Source organism: Carassius carassius, chromosome 33 (genome assembly GCF_963082965.1).
Source record: "Carassius carassius chromosome 33, fCarCar2.1, whole genome shotgun sequence".
Taxonomy (NCBI): domain Eukaryota; kingdom Metazoa; phylum Chordata; class Actinopteri; order Cypriniformes; family Cyprinidae; genus Carassius; species Carassius carassius.
This window is the reverse complement of record NC_081787.1, coordinates 1,381,079-1,400,928: the sequence shown is the minus strand read 5'-3', so window position 1 is coordinate 1,400,928 and position 19,850 is coordinate 1,381,079. Positions and strand designations below refer to the sequence as shown.

Here is a 19,850-nt window from a genome sequence, read left to right as displayed (position 1 = left end):
TTCTATCTACTTTTGTTTTCTTGGTATTTGTTAAAATCTTGACCCTCTAACACTAGCACTCTCTATTCTATTTCTATTTCTATTCTATCTACTTTTGTTTTCTTGGTATTTGTTATAAAACTTGACCCTCTAACACTAGCACTCTCTATTCTATTTCTATTCTATCTACTTTTGTTTTCTTGGTATTTGTTAAAGAACTTGACCCTCTAACACTAGCACTCTCTATTCTATTTCTATTTCTATTCTATCTACTTTTGTTTTCTTGGTATTTGTTAAAAAACTTGACCCTCTAACACTAGCACTCTCTATTCTATTTCTATTTCTATTCTATCTACTTTTGTTTTCTTGGTATTTGTTAAAGAACTTGACCCTCTAACACTAGCACTCTCTATTCTATTTCTATTTCTATTCTATCTACTTTTGTGTTCTTGGTATTTGTTAAAAAGCTTGACCCTCTAACACTAGCACTCTCTATTCTATTTCTATTCTATCTACTTGTGTTGTCTTGGTATTTGTTAAAAAGCTTGACCCTCTAACACTAACACTCTCTATTCTATTTGTATTCCATCTACTTGTTTTCTTTTTAATTAGTATAAATAATAATAATAACTTCACCCTCATCTCTATTTTGTCCCCTTTTTATTCTAATATTTGTTTAACACTAGAAGTCCCAGAGATTTCTAACCCTCCTTTAGCCAAGTGGATGCTAACTGGCTAGTCTTTTGGCTATCATTAGCATCAATTCATGTGTAAATGTGGTCATTACCTGAGCAATCTGCAGGGGTGTTGGGGATGTGTGTGTGAATGGTTGCTGGTAGCTTGTTTGTATGTGTGGGGGAGGGAGGGCTGCCAAAAGCAGAGAACTTGATTGACCATGTCTCACATTGGCATGTAGGGTCTTGCCCATGTGTAAACAGGTATGAATTAGCTCATCTAATTGCATGCAGCTTCCTCTCAAATGAGAGGTAATTCCTTTTGTGCTGAGGTGGATAAAAAGTATCTCGAGTCGCCTTCAGAGCTTCCTGTGTTTCATCACTCTTGACATGCTTCATAGCATTCAAGAATGGACTATTCAACATGCACAGGAAATGGAGCATGTTCATTGGTTCATGGCCCTCCCTGAACTAATGGCATTTATTGCAATTGTCATCTTGCGGGGGCTTACCAAGGTTCCATCACTATGTGACTGCTGGTCAACAAACCTGGGAAACCCACTTATCATTGGAACAATGCCGCGAAACCGCTTCCAAGACATCATGCGACACCTACGCTTTGATGACAGGTCCACCCGGAGTCATCGAGCAAAGACTGATATGTTTGCTGCAATTTCCAGTGTGTGGGGATCGTTTGTCACCAATTGCATCATGTCCTACAACCCTGGTCTACATATCACCGTTGATGAACAGCTTTTCCCGTCAAAGACTCGCTGCTGTTTCCTGCAGTATATTGCAACTAAACCTGACAAGTTTGGGATCAAGTTTTGGGTGGCTTGCGACCTAAAATCCAAGTACATTTGTAATGTCCTCCCATATCTTGGCAAGGACCCTAGTCGTCCCAGTGGAGAGAGACTGTCTGAAAATGTAGTGATGAGGCTGATGGAACCATTCCTAGACAAGGGCAGAAATGTTACCACGGACAATTTCTTCACATCGCTGTCACTTGTGCATAAACTTCTTAGCCGGAAAACCACCATCCTCGGCACAGTCAACAAGATTCGCCGGGAAATCCCTCAATCCACTAGACACACAGATCGCACTGAATTCACCACTCAGGTATGTTGCAGGTCTTTTGTGGTTCTATGTTTATGTGTTTCTAATTTTTAGAATCAAGACTGCCGAGTGTGTCATTGTGTATAAAAGTGCTGTGAAAATAACAATTTATCTTATTTATTAGATGTTTTCAACCACTGCTGCTACGCTGACGGCGTATGCGCCCAAACGGAAGAAGACCGTCTACATTCTTAGCAGCATGCACAGCGTGATTCAGACTGATAATACCACCAAAAGGAAGCCAAACACTGTCACCCTTTACAACACCACAAAGTGCGGCATGGATGTGATGGACCAGATGGTGCGGCAGTACACTGTCCGCACAGGGACACGGCGCTGGCCAGTTGCAGTGTTCTATAACATGATTGACATGGCAGCATTGAATGCACATGTGCTGTATCAAGCATGCACCGGAAGGCAGGAAAGACGGGTGGAACTCCTGGTGGAGCTTGCAAGAGAGTTGGCTAACTCTCATATGTGTGAGAAGAAGGCAAGAAAAGAACAATTGCTTCGGACACAACCCTCCACACCTAGCCCTGGAAAAAGAGCCATGTGTCAGGTCAAACACCAATGCAATAACAATCATGCCAATGTGCGATGTGTTCACTGCTACAGATACACATGTGGTAAATGCAGACGGGAGATACCATGGCAGTGCCAGGATTGTGAGTGATGGCTGGAATGTACTCACTCACTTTTTAATATTATTTGTAAATATGTGTACAAATGGTTGGTTTCTTTTTTTATTTTATTTTGTACTGTTTTTATCAATAAATCTCAGCAACAAAGGAAAAAAAAAAACATGTGTGTTGATTTCTCCCTAAGATGTTTCCATAACAAAAGCAACTGTTCACAGATGATTAAGGATATTAGCCTAAAGCCTTCCAGCCCTTTGGCTGTCCTGCGGGTTTTATAGGTAGAAAAGCCAAATGGCTGCTCTCTGGGACTTCTAGTGTTAAAAAAGTGTACTTGCTACAAGTACTGCATTAGGCTAACCGAAACTTGTTATAACACTTACACATTATTGCTCTTTTGTTGGTTTTGATTGTCCTCATTTGTAAGTCGCTTTAGATAATAGCATCTTCTAAATGATTAAATGTACATATAGATGTAGTGTATTTTAGTGTATCCCATGTGAACACACAGTCCTGTGAAGTGTAATGTTAAATGTGGAGATGAAATGTACCTGTGTACACCACTATTCCAGCTGCATCATCAGTATTTCTCACCATGCAGCCACGCAGAAGAAGACTATCGATGCCGAAACCCGTTCTCCTCTTATCAGGCCTCTCCCTGTGACATCAAACACAGCGTCTTTCTTTAGTCACCCAGACTAATTACCTCTGTGTGCCACGTGAGGAACGGGCCAGTCTTTGAATGGAGGAGCAGGATAAGAGCTTTATAATGCTTGGGAACATCAGAATCATCTCTCAGCGTGATGATAACACATTTAATATGGCTACGACTGGACAAAAAAAGGGGGCCAAATCTGTTTTCCAGCCTTGTCATTCCCTGGATGTGTGGGGAAACTATGCAACGTAGATTTAAAGGGATAGTTCACCCACAAATGAAAATGTGCTGAATATTAACTCACCCTCAGTGCATCTGAGATGTAGGTTGAGTTTGCTTTTTTAATCATATATGGAGGAATGTAGCATTGCATCAGTGTTTCAGCAATGGATGTGAATGGGTGCCGTCAGAATGAGAGCTGATAAACACATCCACACCACTCCAGTGCATCAGTTAATGTCTTGAGAAGTGAAAAGCTGCGTGTTTGTAAGAAACATATTTTTACTTTAAAATGTTGCTTATTGCCCAAATATGAGTTCATAATACTTAATAATGCTTCCTCCAGTGAAAAAGTTCAACTCCTTTTGTCTCTCACATCTCACATGGACTCATATTTTAGAAACGGTTTGAAGTTAAAGGCATGGTACATCCAAAAAATGAAAATGCTGTCATCATTTAATCATCATAAAGGTCTGCCAAACCTTTGTGAGTTTCTTTCTCCTGTTGAAAACAAAAATAGATAATGTGAAGAATGTTTATAACCAAAGAGTGGACGGTACCCATCGACTTCCATTTTATTGTATTTTATTTTATTTTTTTTTACCGCTACCGTCAACTGTTTAGTTACCAATATTCTTAAAAATATATTTTTGTGTGTGCATGTTCAACAGAAGAAAAATACAGGTTTGGAATGACATGAGGATGAGTAAACAATGACATAATTTAGATTTTTTTGTGGCAAACCGTCAGTTTAAAAACGTAATTTATTACAAACACAACTTTTAACTTCTCAAGACATTAACTGATGCACTGGAGTGGTGTGGATTACTTGTGATGTTTTTATCAGCTGTTTAAACTCTCATTCTGACGGCACCCATTCACTGCAGATGATCTGATACATTATCAGCAGATTTAATTTTTTTGTTTAACTAGTTCCTTTAACCCTGATGCTGGTGTCCTCTACTAAAACCTATTTGTTCCATTAAGGCAGACGTTACATCCATGACCTTTGACCCTTACCCATTCAGATGAATGTCCTCTTTATATGTGTATTTTATTATTTATAAGAATTTAAACTCAACATGGCTGATGAAAGTGCATCATGCATCAGCCGCTGAAATATTTACCATTACTTTCCATCGCAGTGGACAGACTGTTCCTCTCACGAGAAAACTGCTCATAGTAATATACTAGTTTTTAAGTAAAGGAGAAACATGAACACGTTTTCCTTTGCGATACATCAGAGGATTTAAGCAGTTTCCCTGGTTAGCAAATGACAAAATGTGAAGGCCATACAAATGCTGTTCATTGGTGTGGATCTGACAAAAGAGGCAGTCGTGACGGAGTCGTGATGCAGTTAATTGTGCATGAAATTGAATGATTTGAGTGAAATTGATTTTAGATACTCACACATAACCTTTGAACAGGTTGAGGTTGTTGTTGGGGTTTTCACACACTACAGTACTGTCAAATGTTTGAGGTTGAAATGGTTCACCCTGAAACACATGAGAGAATAAAATAAAAAAACATGAGAGGATGCTTTTTCCTCCTTCCGTTTCCTCATTTTTCTAATTCTATGGTAATTTGAGCTGACTATCGAGCATCGTCTAAGAAGTCCTGCAGCTTACAGTGAAACTACACGTGGCAAACCGAGCAGTGCATAAACATCAACACGTCTTTCCTGTACGAGGTCTGTGTGTCACTCAGAATTGTATGAAAGGTATGCAAGAGTGTGGGAGTTGTTAGTTAAATATTACACAGTCAAAGAGTTATGCTTATGGACTCTGATTCAGTAGATCTGTATAATGAAACATCTGTCAAAAAAAGGTATGAAAACATTAAAAGGTGGAGATTTAAAAATAAATAATAAAAACTAATTATACACACTACTGCTCAGTAATTTTTTTTATTTTTTTTTGTGTGGAAAATTCATACTTTTATTACTACAAATAAAATATTTACTACAGCATAATTTTATTCGGGGTTCATTAAACTGATCAAAAGTGTCAGTAAAAACATGTACAATGTAAAATGTATTTCAAGTAAATGCTGTTCTTTTGAACTTTCTGTTCATCAAAGAAACTTTAAAAATAAAATGTATCACAGTTTCCACAAAAAAAAAAAAAATTTCAACACTGATTATAATCAGAAATGTTTCTTGAGCATTTCTGAAGATCATGTGACACTGAAGACTGGAGAAATTATGCAAAAAAAAAAAAAATACACAGCAGTAAAGTACATTTAAAATATATTAGAATACAGTTAAAATATATTAAAACAGAACATTTATTTCAAATGGTAAAAGTATTGCACAATAGTAGTGTTTTTTCTGTATTTGTAATTAAATAAATGCATGAACATGAGAGGCTTTCAAAAATATTAAAAATAAAATAATAATGGCACTGACCCCAAACATTTGGTAGTGCATATAAGAAAAAATATTTAATATAATATTTTTTGACAGAGGCTGATATGTCACATACATTAAACTTAAACTATACATCCATTATTTTTCATAATTTAATGGTCCAGCATAGAGAGAGAGAAAAATGTTACTGCTCAGAAGATACTCATTCATAGCTCAGGAGACTTTTTTGATTAAACATACAATTATTGTTTATATACAGCTGAGAATATGGTCTTTGTAGAAGTTTTGATATCCTGAGCTCAACGAAATATATATATATTTTTTAAATATTGGGATCATTTTGAAAAGAGAAAAATGAGAAGCACAAGAGACCTAAGATCCTATTTGTGACCCTGGAGCACAAAAAAAAAAATACATTGTATGTGTCACACACCTGGACTCATTTTGTGTGTTTTTGGCCCTGTGACCCAGTTTCTGTCTTCCGTGTCTGGTTTGATTAGTTTCCAGGTGTGTCTCTTCATTTCCCCATGTGTTCCATGTCCCTGTTAATTTAGTCATGCCATCCACCTGTGTTTCCCCAATTATCCCTTCTACTTATGCCTTGTCCTTGCAGTTCTGTTTTGTCGGGTCTACTCGTCTAAATGTCAACTTGTCTACTTGTCACCTGTTACTTGCCTCTTGCCACCTGTTATTTACGACTTACCTTGTTTATGTTTTATTTAATAAATCCTTGTTTTGTTTATCCCTCGGCTCCGTGTTCCTTCCAGCAGCATAAGCCGTGACAGAAGACCCGACCTGAAAAAGTTAAAAACTGCGTGTTTTCCCTCCGTTTTGTTTTCCGTTTTTTTTCACAGTCTTTTTTCTTTCCGTAGTGTTTCATGGATCCCCTCTATCGCCCCGAATACCTCCTCCTCCTGCTGGAGCAGGAGGGACTGTCTCTCGAGGACCATACCAGACGGTTTCTCTGGCTAGCTAATGCCACCAGCTACCCGGACCACGCGCTCTGCACCTTTTATCACGCCAGCCTGAACCCTAGGTGCAGAGCGTTGTCGCCCGAAGATGGTCCTCGGGAGGATTTCGCCGCATTTATAGAGTGGAATCTGGTGAGAAATGGGTCCCCTCTCACGGTCGGCCCAATGGAGGATCTCGCCAGGTCCACTCTGGACCCAGAGCCCAGCCTACAATCTCCCCACGGTACGAGGCATAAGCCCGAGCCCACCGATGACAGAGAGCATCCCGTCAGACCAGGTGCGAGAGCCGGCGACACTGCCCACCACGAGGGAGCAAAATATGGAGCGCCAAATGGGTCAAAATGAGGGGGGTTCCAATTCACCTATGCCAGATCCTCTGTTGAGCCCAGGAAGGGCTCCTGATCTTCCGTTAAGCCCAGGACGGGCTCCTGATCCTCCTGTAAGCCCAGGATGGGCTCCTGATCCTCTGTTAAGCCCAGGAAGGGCTCCTGATTCCCCGTTAAGCCCAGGACGGGCTCCTGTTCCCCCGTTAAGCCCAGGACGGGCTCCTGATCCTCCTGTAAGCCCAGGACGGGCTCCTGATCCTCCTGTAAGCCCAGGACGGGCTCCTGATTCCCCGTTAAGCCCAGGACGGGCTCCTGTTCCCCCGTTAAGCCCAGGACGGGCTCCTGATCCTCCTTTAAGCCCAGGACGGGCTCCTGATCTTCCGTTAAGCCCAGGACGGGCTCCTGAACCCCCGTTAAGCCCAGGACGGGCTCCTGAACCCCCGTTAAGCCCAGGACGGGCTCCTGAACCCCCGTTAAGCCCAGGACGGGCTCCTGAACCCCCGTTAAGCCCAGGACGGGCTCCTGATCCCCCGTTAAGCCGAGGACGAGCTCCTGAACCCCCGTTAAGCCCAGGACGGGCTCCTGATCCTCCGTTAAGCCCAGGACGGGCTCCTGATCCTCCGTTAAGCCCAGGAAGGGCTCCAGCCCCAGAGCTTACTCCAATGCCTGCTCCTCCAAAATTCCCACCCACTCCTGCCTCCTCCTCCGCTGTCGTCTGGCTGCCCCTCTGCTCGCCCTCAGCCTACCATCATTGTGGTGCGAGCTCAGCGGGACCGCCATCCTCCAGCGACGCCTTGGTCGGCGTCTCCCTCACCTCCGCCTCCAGCCTCTGAGGCCTGGACTCCGCCTCGGCCCGTTGACCCGTCGGCTCCACCATGGCTCCTAGCTCCTTCCTCTCCGCCGTGGCCCGGCAGTCCGCAGGCTCTGCCTGGCTTCCTCGTCCCTCCGGCTCCGCCTTGGTCTGGCGTCGTCCATCCTATGCCTCGGGACTCCACTCCTCCGGCTTCGCCTCATCCCTCCGTCCCTCCGGCTCCGTCAGGCTCCTTCATCCCCTCGGCTACACCTCAGTCCTCGGTCACTCTGGCCTCACCGCGGCCTTCCGGATCCACATCGCCGCGTCAGTCACCAGAGCCATCTGTTCCGCCTAGGACCTCCGGCTCCTCCCCGTCACCCTGGCTCTTCGGGTCTCCGCCTCGGGCTCCTCCTCCACTTGCTCCGTTGCCGTGGGTCGAGTCCCTGGAGTCAGTGACCATTCCTCCTCCATGGCTCCTTCCACCGTCGGCCCCACCTTGGGCCGTTATGGCTGTGGCCTGGGTCCTGCTGGGTACCTCCTGCTTCACATCCTTCCTGGCTCCTCCCTCCGTCATCTCCTCCCTGGCTCCTTCCTCTGTAGTCCCTGTCTGCTGGCCCCCTCCTGGGAGGCTGTCCTCCACCGGAACCTCCTCCCAAGTTCCCACCCACGCCTCCCTTTGTTGTTTCTACGGTGCGAGGACGCACCTACCGGGAGGGGGGAGTACTGTCACACACCTGGACTCATTTTGTGTGTTTTTGCCCCTGTGACCCAGTTTCTGTCTTCCGTGTCTGGTTTGATTAGTTTCCAGGTGTGTCTCTTCATTTCCCCATGTGTTCCATGTCCCTGTTAATTTAGTCATGCCATCCACCTGTATTTCCCCAATTATCCCTTCTACTTAAGCCTTGTCCTTGCAGTTCTGTTTTGTCAGGTCTACTCGTCTAAATGTCTACTTGTCACCTGTTACTTGCCTCTTGCCACCTGTTATTTACGACTTACCTTGTTTATGTTTTATTTAATAAATCCTTGTTTTGTTTATCCCTCGGCTCCGTGTTCCTTCCAGCAGCATAAGCCATGACAGTATGGGTCAAAATTATTGATTTTTTATTTTTTTTTTGGCACCCTCAGATTCCAGATTTTCAAATAGTTGTATCTCGGCCAAATATTGTCCAATCCAAATATTTATTTATATATCAAAATACTTTTTTTTTTTTTTTTAATTGACCCTTATGACTGGTTTTGTGCTCCAGGGTCACATTTTTATCTTTTCTCCACAATACTTTTGCTCTTCGTTTTGAATATTAACAACACATTTTTTTCTATTATTTCTAAATAGCTTAACCCATTTAAAATCTTAAGAATTTTTTTTTCTCAGTTGCTACTTTTTTTTTTTTTTTTTTTTTATATTACCTGATCCTTGAAACTTCTGTAATAATTCTCTTCCCAGAGCACATTTTAATGGTAAGCACATTTCACTTGGAACTTTATCAATGACATTCATGAACGTTTCGGTGTGTGTCCAGTGTAAGATTTAGACTTTAGCGCAGGTATTTTGTGATAGGCTTACCAGAGTAGAAAAGCCTGGCACCACCTTCCTCTGTTTGAGGCTGGTCTCTCCGTCCAGATTAGCTGTTTCCATGTGACACACTCCATTGGGGTCAGATGTGTGCAGGAGCAGGATGTCAGCTGGGATGATCTCGTTAGAGAGCACTCTCACAAAATCCCCCACGCGGACATCCTTCCATCGCCTCTCCACGAAACACATCTGCTTCCTGCGAGGAGACCAGAATTAATGCCTTATTGGGTGCTCTTTTAATGCATCGTGGGGTTTTGCATAAAAATGCACAAACACACTTTTGAATAATTACTTGCATAACTTTGTGCAAGCACAAAATTGTAGCTTGTAACGTAATCCATTACATTTAAACTTTCATAAACTTTCAGATTACTTTTGACCTAACTCATTTATCACATTGATTTAAATACGATAGTTTGATATAAAAATACAAAGTAACAACATGAAGTGCTTTAAACATTACATTACATCAAGGTTTCACGAACTGCGGTTTGTAAAGGAAACTGCAGGGGGTTCTTGAATTTAATGAAATGCTAATCATTTAAAAATAACAATAATTAAAATAAGAAAACTTATTGCATGAATTAGAAATGAAAATTTAAAAGATGAAAAAGAATTAGGGTTTATTTTTATTGTGTAAATAGTATGTAATCAATAAAAAAATAAATGCAGTCTGATTTTGACTATTTTATAATGTGATTTAGTCAAAGTACTTTTTTAAGATTTACTGTGTATGGGTTTGAGTAAAATGTTAATAATTTTTTGCCTGATTTCTTCAAAATTTCTAACAAAGATATTGTCATTTAAATTAATTTTGTATTTATTTTTTGCCAGAAAAGCTCAATTGGTCAAAATAACAAATGTTTTCACTGGTTGTGATTGAAAATCAGGGTTATTCCACCAAATATTGACTTCTTAACTCTTCTAAAGTTAAAACATTGCCATTGTGTTGTCTAAAAATGAATGTAAACGTGTCTGAAAACATGGCATATTGACCAATTGTGATTTCATGCTCTAAATGGACAACATTTTTATTTAAAATTCGAAAGAAATGTCATTAGTTTACAGAATAAAACAAAAATGACATTTAACTCAAACACATAACTATAAATCGTAAATCCAGAAAAAATAACATTTTCAAGTGGTCTCTTAATTTTTCCCATAGTGATATATATATATATATATATATATATATTATATAGAGAGAGAGAGAGAGAGAGAGAGAGAGAGAGAGTGACACACACACACACACACACACACACACACACAATATATACAGTATTTACAAACTCTGTCAGGCATCTTGACCTCCAGGTTTTTAGCCATGCACACCCTGCTTAAAATGTCATGTTTTGTGTAATGCTTATACAATAAAACTAGGTGAGTTTGCATCTTATGGCATGTCTGGATGTCCGCTGTCAATGAAGAGCAACACCTGAAGGATCCTGCAGTCATAATGTAAGCATCAGGTATGCTGCACTACACGCACAACTGGCTCGGGTGGGTGTTTTACTGACTGACAGCTCTTCAGATGCACGGTCACACCTCACACACAAAGCCTGACGCACAACAGAGGAGCGATTATTAACATAACTTCAGGGTGGAGCTCCCATGTTCCCTTAAAATAGCTGCGAAGTTCCATGAAGTTGCATTCAGTGTTCTGGAAAGCGAGGAAGTCAGGGGTGAATCTCGCAAAAAATATGCCCATTTCTCCCCAAAATACTCTGCATAAAGAAAATGAATTATGACATTTTTATTTATTTATTAATCTTAATTAACGGTAATTCCAATATTTACTAATACATTTTTAAAATGAAAAGTATCTGTTTGTGTTTTTTTAATGGATCTGAGCTGACATGATCTATAAATGAATGGTTGTATTTTTATTAACTCAACAAAGATCAATAAATACTGTAACAAATGTATTGCACAGTATTAGTTAAAGTTAAGTTAGTTAGCATTATCAACCAATGTTAACTAATGGAACCTTATTGTAAAATGTTATGAAATTAAGTACATATTATATAAAAATAATATTTTTTCCATATTATAGTAATGAGATTTTTCATTTATTGGGAAATTATTTTTAATAACAATTATGCACAATTAGCAACATTAGATCCCCAATAATAAGCATTAGCATGGAAAATGTACTTATTTGTCTTGCAAATGTACCAATGCATTTTTATTAAAGAAGATGTCAGTTTTTTTTTTCTTTTGATGTTGAGATACAATATGACACAAACTGCTGTTGTCAAATTATGGTTAATTCTACTATTCAGTCCCCACTAGCAGGCAAACAAAGTCACAAAGTGAAGAGAGTTAATTAATTGTGATGTTTTTACTAATAAAATGGCTGACAAAAGAAGATTAGGAGAGCTCAGGAGAGCAAGCCGTTTTGTGCCAAGCAAGCATTTCTCTGAATGAAGTGGCTGATGACTGTTTCTGATAGAAGTGTGAGATAAATCTCATGCTCCTCCAGAAGGACTCACTGTTTGCCGTCTGTGATTAGCGAGACGTCTATTTCTGGTGTTTAACTGTCAGTCAAAATGTGTGCGTGCCAAAAAATGATTCGTGAGACAAACACCTGCTCTTTAATACTCTATCTTTGAACAAGAGACGATGCCTCATACCGTTTCACAGCATTTCACTGCTATTTTAATTGATTGCATCCACATGGCTTCTTTAAAGTGAAAAACTACAGTGGCGAGAGTTAAAATATGATCATTCACAGCATGCAGTTTACAATAACAATTAATCATAATCAATCAAAATCACCGGTTCCGCTGTCTAACTGGAAATCCTCATCCTTTTACCTGCACTGTCTGGGATATATGTTTTAAAGTGTTTCTAGGTTTATTTTCACAGTGTATTATACTATGAATGAGTAGGTGCATCCAAATGCTTTTGTGAGCATTTCAAAACATGCCTTTTCAATTTAATCCATCAATACATCTGCATTCATTTCAGTTAAATGGCAGGGGATAAAACTAAATTCCTTCAAGTTCACATGACAGACGTCACTGCATACAACACATTAGGACATGTATGCATGACAAATCATACAGTATGGGGGAAAGGTGCATGCATGTTCTGAAGCTTAACCATTTGCAAAAGATCAGTGTGACTCAACAGGAAAGGAGGCATTAGTTACACTGCATCCTACTCACATTTTTGTGATTCAGATGCATGCCATGTCAAACATTAAAGCTCATGCATGCTAATCTGAGCCAGCCAACCTGACAACTATCTGTTAAAGTTTGCCATTGTTTGTGGCAGATGTACTTCGTAATGAAAGCTTGGGGGCAGTAATATTAGATTATATATTTATAGTTCATTTTATTTGGGGTTGTCCCATAAAACACAAGAAGTGTTATCAAAAAATCAGCCCCGGTGTCCATACATAAAAATGCAAGGCGATCATTTAAAGTCAAGTTCTTTTCAGCTGCGTTAAATTTTATTTGGATGAATCAATAATCAAAATTTATTTGAGATCAGGAATCAAAGCCAGTTCCTATCCATGCCACAAAATTACATAGTCACTACTCATAGTCTTAGGAAAAAGTGTCAGGATTGTCACTATTGACCCTTCTAAAAAACTAGGTTGTTATTTATATTTAGTATTAGGGGATGTGAACAAACCACTAACTCTTAGCATTACACTTGATTATGAGTTTTGCATTGGTGAGCACAACTCTTCAGAAAGTGTAGAAGTCCTGTTTACTAAATTAACATGAGGACTAGCTATTTATTTTCTTGAATATTTCACATCATTAAAAATTCTCAGCAAGAGTGAATTAAACAGCCAAGACGGAATAAGCATCACTTTGTCTGCCCTGGGCTGTTTTAAATGAAAGGGGGTTTGACTATGTGTGTGAACAACATTATAAAACTCTCTCCCTTCAGGGTAGAATAAGAGCTAATCAATCATGACCGCTGGAGGAAAGCACCGCAGTTCATTCATGTCCAAAATGGGAGGGATACAAGCATTAGCAACACTATACAGCATAAAACCGTGTGAAGTATTAGATTAGCGTAATGATTTTGTTGCTTTCAGACAGAAGGTCCCTTTGTGGAGCCAATGGAATGAGGGATTGTCTGACGGCTGGGAATCGTTTGAAATTGAATTGTTTATTTACGGGTATGAAAATCCAGCATGATAAACTAATGTCATGAAGATAAAACAGCCCTGGCAAAACAACTGAATGAAAGCATCGCTACTAGTTGTCCTGCATCCTGGTGCATAAGCACAACAGATGTTGCCTGTACATTTATTCTCTTGAATAGTCTCTTGCTAGACTAAAAGCACATTTTACTCAAATAATGTTGTGTATTTAATGGTTATTACATGACTGCACACATGATATTGCTTATAGCACAGCAGTTCAATAAACAGCTTAATATTGAATTGATTATGTTTTAACATTACCAATTTATCTGTTTTTGCCTGGAAAATTAAAATAGTTTGAAGCAAAGCCAATCAACACACAGTAGTGGTGTTTTGGTCCTGAATGAATCAGCAGACTGGTTAAGTCGATTATTCAATGACTCACTCGTATGATCAGAGTTTTTGAACAAATCGGTTAAATGACATCAGCAAACTGATTAAGTCAATTATTCAATGACTCACTCATATGAATCAAAGTTTTTGAACAAATCGGTTAAATGACATCAGCAAACTGGTTAAGTCGATTATTCAATCACTCACTCATATGAATCAAAGTTTTTGAACAAATCGGTTAAATTACATCAGCAAACTGATTAAGTCGATTATTCAATGACTCACTCGTATGAATCAAAGTTTTTTAACAAATCGGTTAAATTACATCAGCAAACTGATTAAGTCGATTATTCAATCACTCACTCATATGAATCAAAGTTTTTTAACAAATCGGTTAAATTACATCAGCAAACTGATTAAGTCGATTATTCAATCACTCACTCATATGAATCAAAGTTTTTTAACAAATCGGTTAAATTACATCAGCAAACTGATTAAGTCGATTATTCAATCACTCACTCATATGAATCAAAGTTTTTTAACAAATCGGTTAAATTACATCAGCAAACTGATTAAGTCGATTATTCAATCACTCACTCATATGAATCAAAGTTTTTTAACAAATCGGTTAAATGACATCAGCAAACTGGTTAAGTCGATTATTCAATGACTCACTCATATGAATCAAAGTTTTTGAACAAATCGGTTAAATTACATGAGCAAACTGATTAAGTCGATTATTCAATGACTCACTCGTATGAATCAAAGTTTTTGAACAAATCGGTTAAATGACATCAGCAAACTGGTTAAGTCGATTATTCAATGACTCACTCATACGAATCAAAGTTTTTGAACAAATCGGTTAAATGAGATCAGCAAACTGGTTAAGTCGATTATTTAATGACTCACTCGTATGAATCAGAGTTTTTGAACAAATCGGTTAAATTACATCAGCAAACTGGTTAAGTCGATTATTCAATGACTCACTCACATGAATCAAAGTTTTTGAACAAATCGGTTAAATTACATGAGCAAACTGGTTAAGTCGATTATTCAATGACTCACTCACATGAATCAAAGTTTTTGAACAAATCGGTTAAATTACATCAGCAAACTGATTAAGTCGATTATTCAATGACTCACTCACATGAATCAAAGTTTTTGAACAAATCGGTTAAATTACATGAGCAAACTGGTTAAGTCGATTATTTAATGACTCACTCGTATGAATCAGAGTTTTTGAACAAATTGGTTAAATGACATCAGCAAACTATTTAAGTCGATTATTCAATGACTCACTCGCATGAATCACTGTTTTTAAACAAATCAGTTAAATGAAAGATTGATTGCCTTTGCCATAAATACTTGTTGCCACCAACATGCAGAAAGCATTACTGAAAATCATGATATTGCAAACTAGTGTTTAATATATAATATTATTTAGATTTATTATCATAATCATAAACATAAATGGTTTGTGTTACAAAATTTTTTACAGTTTACTGTACTTTGTTTTTCTTCTAGTTTAGTTTCTAGTCTAATCTTTCTATAGCTAATAATGGGAGAAACAGAGATTTATGAATTAATTGCTACGCAAAATGATTTGAAGTGGTCAAATAAAAAAAAACTGCTGGTCAAACTGGTGTAAATGCAATGAAAATGTAAATGTAGCGCACATCTTTTACAAACCATCTACAAATGTTTTCTCAAAAGTTTCATATATTAAATGTAATCTACAATTAATCAAATACAAATATGATGCGTCTGTAAAATTTGTCTTCTTTTAATAATATTTAGTGCTTGTTTTGTGTGTTTCATAGAAGGCTTGACTAGTCGGACCAATAAGAGACAATTTACTATTACAACTATCTGTGCCCCTAGCTATGAGTCACTGAAATTCTAAAATTGATATAACAAAGCTTTGTGTACTGAAATCACATGATATTAGCAGTTGAATATGCACCCTGAACTACTTTGAAACAAAAGAATTGTAAAGTTGTCAAAGCTTCATGAAGCAGTACTTTGAAGGCACCCACCACTAAATATAGTGCCTAATCAATCAAATAACTTGCATTTTCACATGAAATGGCTTACTTCAACATTGAAAAATAAGGGAAATAATTCCAAATTAAACCAAATATTCAGTAGCTGGAAGAAACTGCTACCCATGCAGAAGTTCTCTGTACCTCATATGGTATTTAACACAATCATGCCAATTAAACACTACAATGGTTGATCTGATCACAGATAGGGCTTCAGGAATGAGGTCTCCTCTCTAACTCAATAGTGCAGTGCTAACAACCTTGTGTTGAAGCAAAAGATCTTACATCATCAAAAAAGCTCACCAAAGGCTCTTCTTTCTATGACAGCTCAAAAAGTTTTGCGGTATCAAAGAACGAAAGGCTTCAGTTCTATAGAGCAGTGATAGAAGGCGTATTAACTTTTTCAATCATACTGTGGAATGGCAAATCCACAGATCAGCAGAGAAAGTTAGAGGACAGTATTGTGCTCCCTGCCTCAAAAAGCATTGACTACAATCTCAAAGCAAGCAGTGAAGCCCTGAAATTTTAGGATTCAACATACAGTAAAAGGGCGCTTAATGTAAGAATATCCAAAATCATAATTCTTCTACTCATAAAAAGTGGTATACTGCAGGTGTTACTTTCAAGAGCTACTCATACTTAATTTAAACCATAAAACTATTTTGTTTAATATAAATATTAAATTTAGGTTGATTCAGTGGTTTACATATTACCATTTTAGGTTACCATTTCAGCACATATTTCTGGACAATATGTGCACTCTTAATTAAAGGAATAGTTATCCAAAAATAAATATTAGCTGAGAATGTACTCACCCTCAAGATATCCAAGATGTGGATGAGTTTTTTCTTCACATAAACATATTTGGGAAAATCTATCATTAATTATGGATCCTCTGCAGTGAATGGGTGCCGTCAGAATGAGAGTTCAAACAGCTGATAGAAACATCACAATAATCCACAAGCAATCCACACCACTCCAGTTAATCAGTTAATGTCTTGAGAAGTAAAAAGCTTGCATGTTTGTAAGAAACAAATCTATCATTAAGACATGTTCAACTTCAAACCGTTGCTTCCACGCTAAAATATAAGTTCTCTATAATATTTCTTTCTCCAGTGAAAACGTTTTAGCTAGAAGTGATGGATTAAAAGTTAAAATGCCTAAAATGCCCTAATTATGGATTTATTTCTTGCAAACATGCAGTTTTTGGCTTCACAAGACGTTAACTGATGGACTGGAGTGGTGTGGATTACTTGTGGATTATTGTTTTTATCAGCTGTCTGGACTCTCATTCTGACAGCAACCAATCACTACAATGGATTCATATGTAATGCAAAATTTTACCAAATCAACAAACAAACAACTTTCAGTGGTCAGTTCTTAAAATAACCATTTTTATTTAGTTTGAAGGACATTTTAATAATCTGAAGAACCTTTTATAAAGAACTGGTTCTGCAATGGAAAGATCTCATGGATGTTTAAGGTTCTTCATGGACCTTTTATTTTTAAGAGTGCACCTGAATCTGTATGATCACAAAATATATTTAAGCCACAAAGTGCTCCCGTACATCTACTATATAATTTTAATAAAATATTATGAAGACATATATTTTCTTCTTTGGAACAGCATGCACTAAATAAGACCAGAAACAAGTATTACGAAAGTAAATAAGGTCAATAAACAAATACATTCACATTTAATGTTGACATTATGCCTGTTACGTCTGGATAAATATAACCCAGCTGTCCAAAACTGAGACATGCTTAAAACAACAGCACACTGTGAATAATAGAAATGTGCAAAAGCGGTAGCTTTTCCAACACCCCCTCTGGGCACGACAGGCATGTTAGGACAGCAGTAGGTTTGAGTTTCGGACTGCCCCTGTGCCACCTGGGCTCCCCGTCTGGAAACACTCCGGGAATCACAAAATGGAACAGCGCCTTAGCTCAAAATAAAATGAAAGAGACTAAGTAACCATGGCAATAAGTGATGGATTTGGAATCTCTTTTGGAAGTAAAAATATATCTCAGGGTGTACCTGTGACTGCTGCAAAATCTCTCTCTCTCTAACCCCTAGTCTCCCAGTCCTTCCACCTCTCAAGTGTGGTGAATTACTCATTTTTTTCCCACCAGCTATTCAGTCATGTTAAAATAGATCTAAACGATGCCATCTCTGATGCAACACCATGATGAGGATCTCGTCAAAATGCACTCAATGCGTTGGATGCAAGATATTGTGCAGCTCTTCAAAAGGAAAAAATCTCCCCCACAAATTTTATTTCTAGGTCAAAAATTCCCATGGGGTTTCGAAACACAGATGAAGTGAAACACAAATTCAAGTGAGCCTGCGCCACGACAGAGCTCACTGAAAGATGGAGGAGAGAGAGAGAGAGAAAGAGAGAGGGAGGGATTGATGTAGAGAGGCAAGAGCACAGAGAGCAAGAGACGATTGACTTTAAAGTCACCAGTAACTCCATTTAATTTACAAATTTTATTAAAATCTACGCAAATGTTCCAGTGTAATACACTTAAAAGATGATGCACATAGCGCTCAGTACAGACAGCTGAATGCTTTACCAGGCTACTTTATTAATCTGCATTAGAAAAAAGAAATCTGTGACATTTACGGTAAAATACCGGCAGCTTGCCAGAACTTCACTGTAAAAAAACATTGTAGCAACATTTTAGGTTTTACAGACTTAACTTACATTCACAATAAAATACTGTATTTCATTAACTGGTATAATGTTATTAAACCAACATATTGAAGTACTAATATATGTTTTGAACCATTGTAATGCACTGATGACCACCAAAAACTGGAAAGACCATAAAAAACTTTATGTTATAACAAAACATAAAACTGCTGTCATTGTTTGCTTTTAGGGTTTCAGAATTGATTTAATGGTGACAAAGAGCCTTATGGAGTTAATATGAAGGTCAGGGGACATTACTAATAATGTCAATTTTAACGTAAGAACATGATTTCTGAATTGACTCAGTGAATATATTAAATCAGTTAACCACACTAATAGAAAAAAAAAATTTAATAGCAAGCAGATTAATCATAATTATAGGGGCTTCAAATAATGTGTTTGGGGGACATCTGGGGACCTTCAGATCAAAAAGGATGAGAAACACTGCACTAAACCAACATGTTAAACTGATATTATATTCTACATTATAATATAAAACAATTATTTTAATAGCATGAATCAATTGTTTTAGTTTTCAGTTTACCTGCTGAATATGAAGCAGGGTGTATTGTTGAGCTGTTGGTCAGTCTGATATCTCCGGAAGTCCTCCCAACCATCCTTGACAGCGGTCAGTGCCAGGATTATACAGATGGGAATGAGAGCGACCTCCGGCTGGAACGCGTTCACCACTGGGACAAAATTCAAGATGGCCAGGCCCACGAAGTAAATGTTTGCCATACGGTGGAACTGCTCGAATAAGTTCATGGGGATGAAAGACCACAGTCTGTATTTGTTGGTTTTGATGGCGTTGCCCTCATAGCGTCGGTTGGGCTGCTCACGTTTCTTAAGATCTTCAAAGGGTAGGTTGGAGACCACCGTCCTGACGGGTCTCTCCGGGTTCCAGTGCCTCGTCCAGCCGTGCCGAATTAGGGTCAGGGGGTTTGTCCAGGTCATGACGTCTTAGCTAAAACAAACCTCCTCTGCATGACACTTAGAGATTTAATAGAAATCCAGAGGGTCCTCTTAACCCTCTAATCCAAAATGTATAAGAAGCTGTCCTGCACGCCTCTCACATCACCTGTACGAGTGAGACTGAAACAGAAGTACATAGAAAAAGAAAGAAAGAAAGAAAGAAAGAAAGAGAGAGAGAAGAAGAAGTGGGTTGAGTCTACACCTGTCAAACTCCCCTGACCGCTCTCTGTGGGAACTAACACCTGTCTGAGCTGAAGGTATGCTGTCAGAGCACTGCATGCCACAGATACAGCATCTGAATCCAAGATTCAAAGACACAACCACACAACA

General features: G+C 38.6%; 1 protein-coding gene across 1 annotated transcript in view; it reads right to left on the bottom strand.

Moving 5' to 3' along the window:
- Nucleotides 1-19,599, bottom strand: part of atp10b (ATPase phospholipid transporting 10B) — a 49,507-nt gene extending 29,908 nt beyond the window's left edge. The window contains exons 1-4 of the mRNA XM_059521258.1: nt 19,093-19,599; nt 9,301-9,505; nt 4,689-4,774; nt 2,956-3,062 (exon numbers count right to left, since the gene is read on the bottom strand). Coding sequence (XP_059377241.1) covers nt 2,956-3,062; nt 4,689-4,774; nt 9,301-9,505; nt 19,093-19,502 — 808 coding nt within the window. The 5' untranslated portion in view covers nt 19,503-19,599. The remainder of the gene's footprint in view (nt 1-2,955; nt 3,063-4,688; nt 4,775-9,300; nt 9,506-19,092) is intronic.
- Nucleotides 19,600-19,850: the final 251 nt, after the last annotated feature.